The 16445-nt window shown below is 40.0% G+C and overlaps 2 protein-coding genes across 2 annotated transcripts; one reads left to right on the top strand and one right to left on the bottom strand.

Annotated features, from left to right (window-relative positions):
• The first annotated feature begins 3915 nt into the window (after nt 1-3915).
• Nucleotides 3916-5945, top strand: LOC306991632 (uncharacterized protein). The gene is made up of 6 exons (XM_079599677.1): nt 3916-3925; nt 4112-4240; nt 4548-4741; nt 4947-5094; nt 5536-5740; nt 5820-5945. The coding sequence occupies exons 1-6, from the start codon at nt 3923-3925 to the stop codon at nt 5855-5857; spliced, it is 717 nt and encodes a 238-aa protein (XP_079455803.1). The 5' UTR covers nt 3916-3922; the 3' UTR covers nt 5858-5945.
• LOC306991634 (uncharacterized protein) lies at nt 5758-10796 on the bottom strand. Its single transcript, XM_079599680.1, has 4 exons — nt 10276-10796; nt 9359-9452; nt 7229-7425; nt 5758-6371 (listed from the first exon to the last, which is right to left on the bottom strand). Exons 1-4 carry the CDS (start codon nt 10415-10417, stop codon nt 6178-6180), a joined length of 627 nt encoding a protein of 208 aa, XP_079455806.1. The 5' UTR covers nt 10418-10796; the 3' UTR covers nt 5758-6177.
• Between the last annotated feature and the right edge of the window lie 5649 nt (nt 10797-16445).

Here is a 16445-nt window from a genome sequence, read left to right as displayed (position 1 = left end):
TCGGCCAACGCAGCGCTATCAGTAAGAGGCAAGACCCTTGCTGGCGAACTCTGGCTAGAACTCCTGGGAGCAGAGCCACTGGAGGAAACGCATACAGGCGCATTTTGGGCCATGTGTGCGCAATCGCATCCAGACCCAGGGGGCTGGGTGACTCAGAGAGAAGAGGAGACATTGCGCTGTCCGCTGGGCGGCGAAGAGGTCCACCTCCGCTTCATAAAATCTGGTCCAGATCTGTTTTACTACATCTGGGTGGAATTTCCACTCCCCCATTGGTAATTTCTGTCCGGACAGTAAATTTGCTCCCACATTCAGATGCCCTGGAAATGTACACTGCCCTGAGTGACAGGAACTTTTCCTGGGCCCAGAGAAAATCTGCCTCACTATTCTGTACAGATTGCGTGAGCGTAGACCTCCCTGGTGATTTAAGTAAGAGGCTGCCGCTCTAGCACTAGGACATGACAGCCTCTCAACTGAGGGAGAAAGTATTTCAGGGCCAGAAATACATATTCCATCAACTTGAGGCAATTGATTTGCTAGTCAAGATGATGCCTCCCCAAACCCTTGGGCTGGACGATCACTTAAGACCGCTACCCAGCCCGACAGGCAGGCGTCTGTCGTTAGCATTATGCGACGAGAAGACGCACCAAGAGTGGGACCCAAGGTGAGGAACCGGGGTCTGAACCACGTAGAAAGGGAACGAAGCTACAGCGCGTAACCCTTACCATAAACATGGATTTTAGAAAGTACACGAAGCGTTCAGCGCGTGACTTACCATAAACATGGATTTTTAGAAAGGACACAAAGCACCCAATGCGTGCTCTTGCCTCTATTTGCCCTTGGGGAATTTGAGCCACAAATGAAGTGGTCTCATGTGCAAAAGGCCCAGAGGGATCCCTGTGGACGCAGCTGCCATGAGACCTATCCTGACCTAGCCAGATGTTGCTTTAGGGTGTTTAAAAATGGTCTTGACACGCGGGGGACAGCTGTGCCCCCGATGGTGACAGAGTCCCATTTAAACCCCAAGCACGTTGGAGAGTGAACGCTCTTCTTAGCGTTGCAACTCAACCCCATAGAGAGAAGCGTGGATCGATATTAATGTCGAAAGTGCAAGCTCCTGAGACTGTGCCAGTATCAGTCAATCGTCTATGTAACATGGCTAGGTCGAATGGAAGAACCCGATATTGGTAGGCTTCGCCCCCAAAAGCAAACCTCGGGAGCTTCCTGTGTTGTGGCAATATTTCTAATGAAAATATGCGTCTTTAAGATCGACCGTGAAGATCCAATCATGATGTTGAATTTGCAACACGATCTATTTGATAGTTAGCATCTTGAACTTGAGCGTTCTGACGGAACGGTTCAAGCCTCAAAGATCTAAAAACGGACGCAGTCCCCCATTTCTTCTTGTGACAGCAGATGCGCCTACTTCTGTTTTATGGTAGTGGGAACACACCGTTAAAACGAGGAGGGCATCATATTCCTTTTACTGTCTTTAGGAAACAAAAAGAGATACTCGGCAGTAGCTTTCACGCTGCCAAAGTCTCTTTAAAGGGTACCAAATTTAATACTTCGAATTGGGGGAATGTTAACTGTTCTGTGTCCTGGGCGATAACAGTAAACAACAGAACCTTCAACATTTCGCTGGAAACCGCTACCCCCTGAATCACCAAAGGTGGCAGGGATGTAACAGTGGTTTCGTGAGGGTGTCAGGTAGGAGCTGATTGATGTATTTTACATGCCCTATCCCGAAGGGGCACACCCCCACAGACCTGGGACAAAAAAAAAAACTCAGGATTTCTGTCTCTGGTATAATATGAGGCTGCTGAGCGCGACAAACCGGTCCCCAGTCATTACGAGGGGGAACGCAACTCGCCACACTCTGCTTTTGAGCCCTCTTTTTTTAAAATCAGATCAGCCTGGTACGCCTGCAACACTGCCATAGTGTGCAGAGCAGCACCAGTCTGACCCCCACCAGCGTGGATGTCCTTATACACAGCATGGTGGGGAGTGCTGACTCCTTAAATGACGATGAGCCACAGAGAAGAGATAGCCAGCGAGCGTCTCTTCGGACTGGCGCATCATCGTATGCACATGCCCCCATGATAGTCTAATAAATTGACGTCAAGGGCACAAAGAATAAGGTTTTCCCCATGCACGAGTTAACGTCATGGAGATCCTCAAGGAGGACAGTCAAGCTGTAATCTGGCCACTGCACGAGTCACCAACTCGAGTAACCTCTCACACGCTTATCATAACGAGAGAAGTGCTCGGAGTCAGTACTCTCAAAGTCCATCATAATATATATATATATTTTTTAGATGGCTTTTACAATATTTAATCCCTCAGAATTAAATGTGGCCAAAGAACAGCCAGACAATAAATTATTACAAGCATTTGATATATTGCATTGAATATCTGATTTCTCATCATCATTCAATTCATCAGCAATAAATACAGCCAAATATCAATCAGACACGGTCTGGATGACAGGCTGTATTTAAATCCTTCATAAGATCAGCCTGGTATGTCTGTAGTGTACAGCGCAGTACCAGCCTGACCCGCTGAAAATGCATGTGATAATACGATCCCAGGGGAGAGAAAGCCCGCGCGCGTCTCTCCAATCTGAGACAGCATCATATATTCGCGTGCCTTTGCACCCGCGATAGTCGAATTGATCGACGTCGAGGGCACAAAGACACGTCATGTATATATATTATATTTACATCTTTATTTATAATCTTTGAGTGTCTTTTTTTGTGATAGTGTAGTCTGGCCACTGCACGAACGATCGCCCCGAGCAGTTCTCCTTTTATTATCACGGGAGGAACGCTCGTAGGCGGCAAACTCACGAGATTAAATGTCCTCTGCCCGAGCCGAAGAAGCGCCGAGGCACGCTTCGGTAGTCAGGCAAAAAGGACATCGCGATCTGGAGAGAGAGCAAGCGAAAAGGATGCACCCGTCTCTCGCTCCTCAGCCAGATCGACGCGCGAGCCACACACATTGTGATCGATCGCATTGTGGGTGCCACCCCTTTGAAATAAGCAAAGCGAACGCGAAGCACTTTAACTGTGAACATTCCACTGTGCTCGAATTCACCATGCTCAAACGCAAGGGCAGCATGCTCTTTCCCCAAACAAACAAAGCAGTAAGCGTGTGTATCCAGTTCTGAATAGGACGAAAACATGGAGGGACACAGCGCTTACTTCCTTGACACATTTCTCTTTCTCCTTTACTTTTTCTAAACTCCTTTTTAGATCGTAGAGAGATGAGAAAGAGAAAATCTGCACACTGTCAGTGATAAACTAAATAACTCCTAACAAAGATCTGTAGTAGATAGAGAGGAGATAAATGCTTGCACACCAAACACAGAGAGGTCTCTGAAGACAAAAGACCTGACGATGCACCTGCGGCTCATCTAATTATAGCCTCGCGTCGCGGGTGCGCGCCGATGACGTCACCGACCGAGGCTATATTACTTCCGGTCGATTCCATCGACGTGTTTACACACTATATTCACAGCAGGTCACGATTAAAGACGTTCCCAATGCGCTAAGCAGCGCAGCATCGATTGTAGCTTTCGAAAGGGAACAGTCAAGTCAGCACTGAACATGGGTCTGTAAACCAATTTACAATTGACTGGTCTGTAATATGAGAATTATTGTTATTGAGATTAAAAAATAAATAAATGGCTGTAAACTGTCCCAAAATATATACCTCTCAAAAAATGTACTATAGCCTACAGTAAATTTAATATTTAATAGATTTAAGAATTGAAGTTAAAAGAGAGAGAGAGAGAGAGAGAGAGAGAGAGAGAGAGAGAGAGAGAGAGAGAGAGAGAGAGAGAGAACATATGCACAGTATGTCCCGCATTTATATGTCTTATCAAATTTATTTGGCTGGCATCTTTTATACCCGTTTATTACGAATGGTACATAAATCCCAATAAATATCCTCAGCCTTCCATTGTTTATAAATAGTTTCTAAGTCACAGTTAACATAATCCTCACAACACTGATAAATTCTATAACACAAAAACGTTTTATTTCATGAAACAGACATCAGTTGGTAAATATTTGGAACGTAGAAAAAGACATGTATATTTTTTATTTTCTAGACTGGACCTACATATGGAAGAAAGATGATGAAGGGGTATCTCGCCACGAAAGGAGTGCATGCTGCAGAGATACGAATTGGATCAGCGCTCAGAACTATGCATCAGCCATACCATGAAGCAAGACGTCAGGTCTGTTATTGTCTCCTCTCTCTAATACATAATCAAATATGTGGATGGAATTTATGTGTAAATATGAGATAATGGTTTTTTTTTGTCTGTTTTTTTTTTTTTGCTGTTTAGCTGCAGTTATTTAGATTAAGATTAAAAACTTGTAAATATTTATATTAAGCCTATAATCAGAACAAACCCCTAATTTTCATTTTACTTTTTTGATAGAGACACAAATAGACGTTATATTTGTAAAATATGCAGCCATATAGGACTAATGAGATTTTTTTTGTGTGAAATAGTTACATCGTTTTCCTATCTCTCTTAGGGTGCCCGCAATCTCAACCCCATACCATATCAAGCTGATTACATGGGTCAAAAGGTTCATATGGACCAAAACGAAAAACTGGCTATGTTTGGGGTCACCCATGTTTTAGCCATTGATGGCTTTAGCAAAAAGATTGTTGCTCATTCTACAATGCCTATAAAAAACAACCTTGCCATCTATGAAGATGTTTTCAGGTAATGGCAATTGTTATTATTGTGGACACTAAAGAAAGTGCATACACATGGCTACCATTCATGATAGAATATAAAACATATAATAACTGTTGAACATCTACAGTATATTGTTATGAAGCCTATTATGCTGAGAATAACTAATAACGTTAAGTTAAGTTAAGTTTGAAAAGTTTTGCACAAAATAAAACTCTTTTTTATCCAATAGGCCTGCAGTACTTGCCTATGGTATGTGGGACCAGGTACGAGTAGATCATGGCAAGGAGTTTTATTTGACGCTTTTCATGCAGGAGCTGCTGTCATCTCACCGCCATAATCAGGAGCGAAGGCCATATATACAGATTTCATCCACAAAGGTACAGCTCAACAGTTTGTTTGGTTGCTTCAGCAATTCACTTGTATCCCTGCTTTTTTATTATTATTACTATTATTATTTTTGCTTTAGCAGTATAATGTTGTTTTGCATGTATGAGTCAAATTGTCGTTGGTATGCTTTCCAAATTTTAGAGTTAATTAAACAAAATTAACTGGCTGAGAACATGTTTCTTTTTTAAATCTGGTTACAGCTTAACAATAAAAAACTGCTGCAGAAGCAATTACATCCTATTTGTCTTCAAGCAGAATTCCTGGTAAAACTATAAATTGACTTGTTCGGCAGTCGATGTGCATAATGACTGCTGAGTTAATACATTTACAGATTTACCTGGAATCCTGCATGACCATTTTTCCTTATGACTTAAGATTTATTTACCCACCAGAACAAATTGACTGATTACACATCTTTGTTGCAAATTCAGAATCATATAGTTGAACGAATCTGGCCTGAAGTCAACAATCGTGTCAACTATCCACTGAAGACAGCACTTATGGGGTTGTTGGATCAAGAGGAAATAGACATGGATGACAGCCTTGTGAGATATTGTGTGTTCAACCTTACTGGCCGCTTGTGTGAGATTGGTCTTACAAGGCTGGTGGAGTCATGGAATGCTCATAGAATTCCAGGTGAAATAAAACCGTGTTTCAAAGATTACAAGAGGCATTCATAAATTTCAATACCATCAGTATGTTCTTTATTTTACAGGTAAAGGAACACCAAATGACTTGGCTGGCCGTGGGTGACCCAAAAAAATCCAACAGGAGCTGTTGCCTCATTCAGCTGAAGCAGCAGACCTTTACAGCCAACAGCTGGGATCATCACTGACCAGGCATTCAACTTTTGGAGTTGATCCATTTTCAACTGAACAGGACAAGATTACAGTTGAGAACCAGTTTGCTGAGCATTATTCAGACATTTCAGAACTGTACTCTAGAGCAGTGAACAATGACTTTGCCCCATACAAACAGGCATTGCTCTGTCTTATAACCACAACTCAGCGCAATGTGTGAAAAGCCATTAGCTCTATTTAACTTAACTGTAAATTTGTTTGTGTGTAAACATTTTACTCCTCTTCAAAAAGGGATCTCAGAACAGAAAATGTCTCTGACAGACCATTAATTTCAAATATGGAGTTGTTTGCAGTGTTCCCTCTACATTTTGCACAGTGCACAGAGGTCTCCTGCCACTGTACCACACATGTTTTGCAGCCAATAATGCTCCGGCAACACTCTGTGAAGACTGGCTCCTCGATAAATTCTAAAAGACAAAATGAGAAAAACTAGTCATTCTTAGTGTGTCCATATGACCTTAACTCTTAACCAGCACCCCTATTTTTTGAGATTTTTTTGAAAATGACATATAACCAACTACAAATGTCTGTAGCTCTTAAACCCTATAGTCCACAACTGGTCTTTTTTTAAACTTCTGATTGAACGACATCATACTCTACATTTGTTCACTACTTTTACCCACAATCCTCTCTGATTTAGAGTGTACATCCGATGTACACTTGCTGAGGCACTATTTACCACAATTCAATGTGTAGAGGACTGAGCTTGAGACAATTTTATATAGATGACTTGTTAAAATGAAATTAAATATTAATAAGGTAATTTTGTTTTATTAAAATATTATTTAGGCATTAACACAATTTTATGTGTTTGACTAACAGTCAGGTATTGTAATAATATGTGGCATTGTTGTTAACATTAATATTTCATATAATATTGTCTAAATAATAGGTTAATAGGTATATCGGATGTACACTCTAATTCAGAGAGGATTGTGGGTAAAAGTAGTGAACGAATGTAGGGAATGATGTCATTCACTCAGATTTTGGACACCGAAACAAATTGGCAGACACCATAAATAGTGCAATATATAGTGGATAGGGAGCCATTTCAGACACAGCTTTTGTTAATGTATCGTTCGTTACATCATAAGTTTTAACACAAAGGTTTGCATTTGTACATGTAATTAATTGTAGTGGATGAGACATAGGTGACCATGGTTAAAAAATGTAATAATGCATGTTTGGAAAATTACAATTCTTGATCAAACTGGATTCAAAATAAATGTACATGTGGGACAATGACTATCTATTGTTTACTCACTCATACAAATAACACAGCAGAATCCTTGCTTGATGGTCTGTAGCTGGGAAGGAGTCAGGATCACTCTTTGAGTGGCAGCTAGATTGGTGAGCTCTTTGATTGCTGCAGTGATATCTGGTAAGGACTGTGATGCCAGTACAAGCTCTTCTATCTTCTCAGTCACCTCTCCAATTCCAGCAGCATCTTCATCTTTTCGGCTATTACAAGGAAAAAACATAATAGATATACTCTTTGGGCCCTATCTTGCACCCAGCGCAATTGACTTAGTACACTGACGCATGTGTCATTCCTATTTTGCACCGGCGCAAAGCGGACTTTTCCCTCCACAGACACACGTCGGTTAACTAAGAAATACACTTGCGCTCCCCGGGGCGGTTCAGCGCAAAGAGGCGTGTTCCGGCGCAAACGTTCCCTGCTGCTATTCTGCAGTTCCATAAAACAATTGCGCCACTGACCAGAATAAACCTAGTCTAAAGTCAGTGGCGCATTGCGCGTACATTCAGATGCTTTTTTAAGCGCGCATGCTTGGCCATAATACAGAGTGTGAACAACGCGCATACAGATGATTCTCTCATCTACACAGATGCATTTTCCTTTTTGCAAATGATACATTATTATAAGTAAAAATATTAAAACACGAGGGAAATCATTGTTGTGTCCATGACGATGTGAAAAATAGGCATAAAGCTTACACATTTACCCAAATTTTTATATGCATGTATAACCGAAACTAAATTGGGTGGGTTTGTCCCATCCCCAATGTCACTTCTCTTTCTTTTACGGCCTTGACGAGAACATCGATCTCCTCGGCTGTGAACCGATTCTGAAGCGCGCCTGGTAAATGCGTCGTTATAATAGTATTGCGCCATGGAACACCTCGTTCATCATGCTCTTAAAGGGAATGTGATATGTCGCTCTGATTGGTTTGTTTCCCGTTACGCCCAAACCACACCTATGAGTAATTAAGCTACTTCAGACCAACCCCTTTTAGATTTGCGTCGAGCGCAAGAGGCATTTATCCCGCCGGTTAAATAGCAACAGCGCCAAGACCCGCCCACAAAGTTACTTGCGCTTTGCGCTTTGACACTTGCGTTTCAGATCGTTAAAATAGGGCCCTTTGTGTTTTAGCGGTTTTGCTTGTGGTAGCCAAATAAATCTTTGGCCCAAACATTATAGAAGCCACTAAAATACAGAAGCATTAATGGCCAAAGGGTTGGCAAACCGGTGCTGATTTGAAATAAAGTTTCAATAGTCTGGACAACAAAGGTAAGGACAAATATGTAAGGGATAATGTATAGCAAAGAGGTTGTTATTAAGAATACAACCCCGACAGGCTGTATCGGGAGCCCGACGCGAAGCAGATGGATCTTGAGCAGCCTGAAGGGGTTGTATTCTCAATAACTACCGACTCGCTATACATTATCCCGCTTTTTCATGGCTACATACCAAATAAATCATTACTTTGAAACAAAATATTGATTTAAAAAGGAGTTTATTGATAGTTTACGATTGTATTACTTCCGCTAAAGAAAATAGTGTGCTCCGTCTACGGTTAGAATCATGTGAGTCCATAGCAACGCTCTGTTTTTCACGGCAACGGTCTGTTATACTCCGCAGCGGTCTGTTATCAAGAAATAACAGACCGCATTCTAAATTGGAATTCAACCAAGCCATGTAATAAAAGTAATTATTACATGGCTTGGCTGAATTCCAATGTAGAATGCGGTCTGTTATTTCTTGATAACAGACCGCTGCGGAGTATAACAGACCGTTGCCATGAAAAACAGCGCGTTGCTATGGACGCAGAACGGACTATTTTCTTTGGCGGAAGCAATACAATCATTTTTAAATCAATAAACTCCTTTTTAAATCCATAATTTGTGTCAAATTATTTATTTATTTATTATGTAGGAAGCCATGTAATACGTGGGATAATGTATAGTGAGCTGGTTGTTATAGTGAATAACAACCCCTTCAGGCTGAATCAAGATCCCTCCGCTTCGCGTCGGGATCCCGTTCAGCCTGTCGGGGTTGTTATTCACTATAACAACTGGCTCACTATACATTATCCCTTACATAATGCCTTTCAATATATGGACAAATAAGAGAAATATGAATACTTAATATTACCTCATTCTCCTCCTTTTAGAGCCCTGTACCTCCTGGAAGGCCTGTTCTTGTATAGCAAGAATCTTTCTTGCATTTTGTTTCCAGCACTGGGACCCTTTACATTAGGGGTGAAAACCAGAAAAAAAGGTTAAATCATCATGAGTGTATCTCATCCCCTCTAATTTTAAATCACAAAAGTAAAGACTTAAAAATAAAACAAAATTAAAAGGTTAGTTCACCCAAAAACAAAAATGATGTCAGTTATTACTCATCCACATGTTATTCTAACCCTGTAATACTTCCTTTCTTTGTCGCATCATAATTTAAGATTTTTATGATGACATCTGATAATCACTCCTCAGTAGTGTCATGGCCGAAACTTGCTCAATCAGAAAAAATATTAAGACATTGTTAAATAGTGAAAGTGACTCCAGTGGCTCAACCATACGTTTATCAAGCGACGAGAATACTTTTTGTGTGCAAAAATAAAAAAAATAACGACTTTATCCCACTATTTATTCTCTTCAGCATTGGTCTTGTGTGTTTCCTTGGTGTTTTTACTTAGTCTATGTGCGTAGAGCTTCTGGGTTGAACGTCACACGCACCACTCAAATGACCTGTGTAGACCAACAGTGAGCCTGTGTGAAGACGTATGAATAGTGGAATAAAGTCGTTATTTTGTTGATTTTAGCGCACAAAAAGTATTCTTGTCGCTTGATAAGCGTATGCTTGAGCCACTGGAGGCACTTTGACTATTTTAACAATGTCTTAATTACGTTTTCTGATCGAGCAAGTTTCAGCCACCTATAACACTTCTGAGGAGTGATTTAGCTATCAGATGTCATCATAAAAATCTTAAATTATGATGCGACAAAGAAGGAGGTCTAAACTGAGATAATTTTCATTTTTGGGTGAACTAACCCTTTAATGTTTCTCACCAGTTGTGCCTTCAGACTCCAAAATGGCATTCCCCTGCACATCAGTCAATACCATTGGGTCATGACACCCAATGGCATCTTGAACTTTACAGATTATCCCCTGAAGGGTAGCCTCAGTTTCCAAAAACCGGATCACCACCATTCTGCTGGGACTCAACCTCCCACCAACCACCTCAGCAAGAAAAACAGATCTGGAAGAACATCATATTAAAATAATCATTATGACACACACTGCATTCAAAATCCTATGTAATGTAAATAGTCTATGCATTTTGTATATCAATAAAATGCGCTCAGTTTGCTTTTATAGTATCTTTGGGTTAACTGTTGTGAGAATGTAACAATCTCTTCTTTGGAACAGGATCAAATAATACACAAAGTTCCATGTACATATTACTTTCATAACATTTTGCATAAGCTTGCAGACAGACACTGCAAAAACATAACCTTCACCACTTTCTTGGCAGAGGTTATGAAAGTCAGGGGGGGATGTTAAAATCTAAATGAAAAGTACAAGTAGTATTAACTATTACACTACAACTAAAAAGGAGGCAGCTGGAGATTCTAATATTATCAAATGTGATGAGGTGTTTTTCATTTATATCTAATTATATTTTAGACTTTCCCGTGGCGTCTGTCGTTGCTATGCAAACATGCACTGCGCGCTGACCGTTTGCATCCCTGAAATTTATAAATCGTATCACAGTCATTTAAGAAGTTAACGTTACCTTTGAAATGTTTTAGAGGCAGTGGCCCTGGGGGGGGGCTGAGGCAGCCCGCTGAGTAGATGATGATGATGTACTAGGAGTAACAGTCGCAGGTGATCGCATAAATGAAAAACGAGCTGTGGCATTTGAAGATGATGAGGTGTCCTCCTCCTCACCATGAACCTCATAGTGAGCTCTTGGTGTAAGGTCCAATGTACTAAAAAAACCTGAAGCTCCAGGAAAAATGGCCACATTTGTGTCGTCAGTCACATATAGACTATGTGCTGAGACCTGTCAAGAAATGCATTTAAGTCAAATAACCGCAAGTGTTTTTCCAAATTTTTCTCAATTAGTGCTAATATTTTCCAGTGACTATTGAGAGATTAACTTCTTAAAATCAGACACCACAATGTTTCCGTTAAAAGAAAAGTTTTACGGTTTCGCCAGCGAACGTTAACGTTAGCTATCGTTAGAGTTCGTACGTTAGCTTAAAACATTTTTTACCTGGAAAATACGACTTATTTTTTCTGCAGTCATGTCTTCATCCCTGAGAGAGACTCTTTTATTGTTTCGAAAAACAACGAATGGCTCCATGTCTGCTCTGCTCTTTGATCACGCTCAATTAGTCGTCACAGCACGTAACTTAATTTCTTCACAACTGTCAAATGTGGCGGTCTTGTCACGCGAGTGCTAGCCACATCCGGTCTCGGAATATGAACAAACGGGCCTTTTTTTCGTTTCTGTTTTAAAGTAATTTTATTTTTTGATATCCGAAATAGAAAATGAAATTCAAATCATTTTTAAAATTTCGCTCATCTCTTTTTGACACTGAAAAAGAGAAACGCTTTGTATTTTAATTTTATATTTTGTATTTTAAAACAAAAATCAAATAACCACTTGTTTTTTGTTTTTTAATATCCGTTTCTGAAAGGAAAATCCAATGACCAAAATATACACGGACCGTGGCGCCACTCGGAAAGCGCCACTCGGCGTGGTGTGCCAAAATACTTAATTATAAACTTCAATATTTCATTCAAAATAATCTCAAAACGCTTTGTGACATTTTGAAAGCCGTGCATGCATTAAGGGAACCATGAACGTAACTGAAACTGGTTCTGATTTTATTGTTTGTCGTTTAAACGTGCCTGTTGCATATCTTTATTTTATATATTTTAAATGGTCTATTGGTGAAGTAATTTATAGCATTGATTACTGTGGAGGGAGGATTAAAATAATTCAGCAGAAGCAGGGATGTTTAGACCAGAAGGAAATCCCCGTCCCCCTGGCAAATCGCACCTTGCTTAAAACCATGTTTTTACAAACTCTTTATAGGCTAGGAACCAAAAAAAAGGCTATTCTGTATGAAAAAAATGTTTTGTTTGTTTGATTGTCTGCATTAATAATAGGCTATGACATGCATTAATAGGCTAATATAAAATGTACAATAGTCTATGTTTGTCCGGGATTTGAACCCGTGTTATCCAAATGATCGATACATAAGTTCTACCACTCGGCCATTAATTTACTCACTGAGAAATGCCCGGTTTCTCCAGTGTGTGTTCTCCAGAAAAACGCTCTTCATTCGTCTCATTCCTCAATAGAATCGTAAAAATTAATCAGCTTCATTGCACCTAATTTATTTTTGTTTGTTATTTTTGTTATTATTATTATTTATTATTTTATCACGCTGCTCCCAACGGGCAATAGGCTTGTCACCCACCGACGTCTAGGCGTAGGCTACAATATGAAATAAAGCCTAGGCCTATATTGTTCTCGTCTCTATTTTTAAATTATGATTCTATTTTTCTGTCCTAAACAATGTTCTATAGTAGCCTATTTCATCTGTTAATTGACATTAACCCCACTTACATTTCAAAATACGGCAATAGCTGCTGTTTTGCACAATGTCCCTCTGCGCCACCTGGCGGTCATTTCGCGAATGACTTTGAAATGCGACTGGATTATTTTTACCGCGGACTGGATTATTTTTACCGTGGCGGGAATAGGCATTCTGGTTGAGTACCATCTGTATGTGTATGTGTGCATATATATATATATATTAAACGATTAAAATATTTAATCGCGATTAATCGCATTAATGTCATAGTTAACTCGCGATTAATCGCACATTTTTATCTATTCTAAATGTCTCTTGATTTCTTTTTGTCCCATTATTTTTTTCTCATTTTAATGCTCTTATCAACATGGAAAAGTGGATCGGCTTGCTTTGTGCAAATGTTTTTTTTTTTTTTTATTGAAAACAACATTGGCATATACTGTGTTCAATTTCACACTAACATTCTCACTTGGAGCAAATAATCTCTCACACAATGTAACAATGTCCATCAATAAAAGGGTGCAAGAAATACTGATGAGGTAACGTTACTGATGTAGAAACGCATCAGCTGTGTGTGTGTGCTTGGCCATCAAGTTCAGACTGGACGTGCTGCGATGATAGCTCAGTTCACAACGACAAAACACACAGATCACTTTGGTCTTGTCAATTGAACCATTTGGCAACTTTTTAAAAGTAAACTTTCCATTCAGAATCTTATTGGCATCCATTTCGGCGTCTCGCGCTCATCATTCATCCACTCAAAACGTAACGTTCAGACGAGAAGCGCCGCGTCGCGCAGCACCTCGTATTTAAAATTCGAACACTTTATTCTCTATGAGTGTACACACACCGGCGGCGCCATTCAGCGTTTTTATTGCTGGCCATAAACTGAGAAAGTGCGCGTCCGATATGCTAGACGCGCTCAGTTGTCCTAGACGCGGCTCGGCGCTGGGCTTCTCGTTTGGCCGGATCGCAAGCCCAAACAAGTGTGTGCGGTGTGTCTGTTGTTTTGTTTCTGGTCTAGCTAGATCCGGTGTGGTGTTGTAGTTTTAATAACGTTATAGTTGTTACAAAAGCATGTTAAAAAAACTACAAAGTTTGCTAGGCGTTAATCTCGCGATAAAAAAATTGACGCCGTTAAAATGGGTTTGCGTTAACGCCGTTAATAACGCGTTTAACGGACAGCCCTAATATATATATATATATATATGTGTATATATGTGTGTATGTATATATGTATATACATGTAATATATATATCTCTTTTTTTTCTTTTTTTTCTTCCTCAAACAGTGAGTAATAAATGACAACAATGGACTAGTTGCACGGGGCCGCCATTTTGGATTTCTGAACAGCGAGTGTGCGGTTAGACACTTCCGGTTTCGCATTATGCACGGTGCAGGGAGCCGGAGAAAGCCGAAAATTATACCTTTTATAGTGGTTTCTAGAATAAATTATATAACTTAAAATACTACCAAGATCCATATTACTATCACACGAGCCAGTGGCAATTAAATGCACGGATACATAGTCAGATTAATGAATGAAATACAACTGTTCACGAACAGAAGATTGTATTGGACTCATGCTGCATACGCAATGACAATTATGCCAACTGTAGCCTAAATATAGTTACAACTACGATTAGAGTTGTTAAATAAAATACCCCGTGAACATTCACACGTTTGCCCTGTGATAGGCTACAATTTATCTCCATAAATACGGTTTTCTCAATTCTGCGTATATATTTTCACTTACTCGATCAATATTATCATCACATATTTTACATTTTTAACTGTAGGTAACGTTACCACAAAAATTTAGTCTACTATGAGTTTGTGTATATTTTACACGTAGTACAATACTGTATGCGCTGCTTATAAACACCAGACAGATAATGATTTATAAAACAGATGCTCTTTACTCATCTCACTTGCACAGAATAAATGCAGTAATAGAAAGGATAGAAACTCACAGGTGAAATACACAGAAAATTATATGCATTTAAAATATGGTCGGGTTGAAGTCCCCCCTGGATCTTCTGTATCCACTCAGCCCATACCGCAGCGTCAACGGGGAATGCATGAAAGCTGACTTTGTTGTAACGTGACGAAACGGTACATATATAACGGCACACAACAATGAAGTGCTGAGGCTGTCACCCTCCGAAAGGCAAGTCGCCTCTCTTGAATCCTAAAAACACTCATTGTGAAAAATTCTCTCTCTAGTAATGGAACTCGGTCGCTGTTGTCTCTTGCTCTCGCTGTCTCCCGCTCTCGCTGTCAATCACCGGAAGTACTGGCCCGCACACTCAGGGTTCGAACGTCAACGGTCGCCATTTTGTGCACGGAGCGAATACCATCATACATTCACTACTTAAATTACAATATTATACATTCTGGTTGGGGAGATATACAATGCGTCTATATGTATGTGTATGTGAGTATGTGTATGTAATAGAGACAGGCTCACCCATATTGCCCTTTGTTTTATGTTGTTTAGATATGTTTATTTGTTGGCTCATTTGTTTTTGTTTCTTGTATTATGCACTCTTGTTTGTCATTAACTAGTTTACTTGTCCGATACTTGCTTTTTTCACATTTATATTTGTTTATATTTGTTGTTGTTTTTTTTTTGCTTTTTTTTATATGTACTTATCTGTATTTGTATTGTTTGCTTAATAAAATTTTTTAAAAAATAGTGACGTTCACAGCGCCGGTCAGCGCAGTCATTAACATTTGTATAAAGCCTATTAGCAATTTAAAGCATGTTAACATCACTGCCAAAAGATATCTAATATAAAATCAATATTTATTCACCTAGTATAATAATAGTAAGTTCTCTCCCTCGTGTCCCGCATTGTCCCGCAAAATCAGGTCTGCTGACCTCCAACAGAGCAATAGCCAGGTGGTCACCCTACTGCAAGCTGATGCATTACAAACTGGCATCTTCTATGAACTGTTGCTGATTCACAAACTGGCATCCATTACATGAACTTGTGAACTATTGTTTGCACTTGTGCTATAGGCCTAATATGAACTTGTGGGCATAAAATCATATGGCAAGTGCCTTAATTACTCAACATGGCTTTTTCCTCAATAGTTTTGTCCATTTTGACCAGTTCCTCTTTTTTCTCCTTGTGTCTCCTTCTAAGTGTGTTTGATTTGGTGATTAGCTGGGCCATTTTTGACCCAGCTTTCCCCTCTGCCTCCTCTGCCAATTTGTTGGCATCATTTTCAAGGATGGCACAGACTTCGTCCAGGACTCTGCGTTGCTGCTTGAGCTCCTGTAGTTCGTCCTCTGCGGCCTTCCTTTTCTGTGTTTGAACATCACTCTCCCTCTTTTTACGCTCTTGCTCCAGGTGGAGCCTGTACTGGGACCTTGCTGAGGCCACAGAAGCCAGCAGGTCCTTGGTTAAAGGCACATTGAGGACAGCACCACGACTACTGACATAGTCACAGATTAACCTCAGTGCCTCCAAGGATTCACCTAGAAGGTTACAGGTTTCCACCTCCTTGTTAACCCTCTGCGGGCGCGTTTTGCTCGGTTTTTTTTTTTTACATAGCAGCAAAATAGACCTAAAATACTCCGTCAGTTTTGGTCATACAGCCTTAAGAAATATGAAAA

Source organism: Phoxinus phoxinus (assembly GCF_949152265.1).
Source record: "Phoxinus phoxinus genome assembly, chromosome: 23".
NCBI lineage: Eukaryota > Metazoa > Chordata > Actinopteri > Cypriniformes > Leuciscidae > Phoxinus > Phoxinus phoxinus.
Note: the sequence above shows the minus strand (reverse complement) of the source record. Positions and strands in the feature narration are given on the sequence as shown.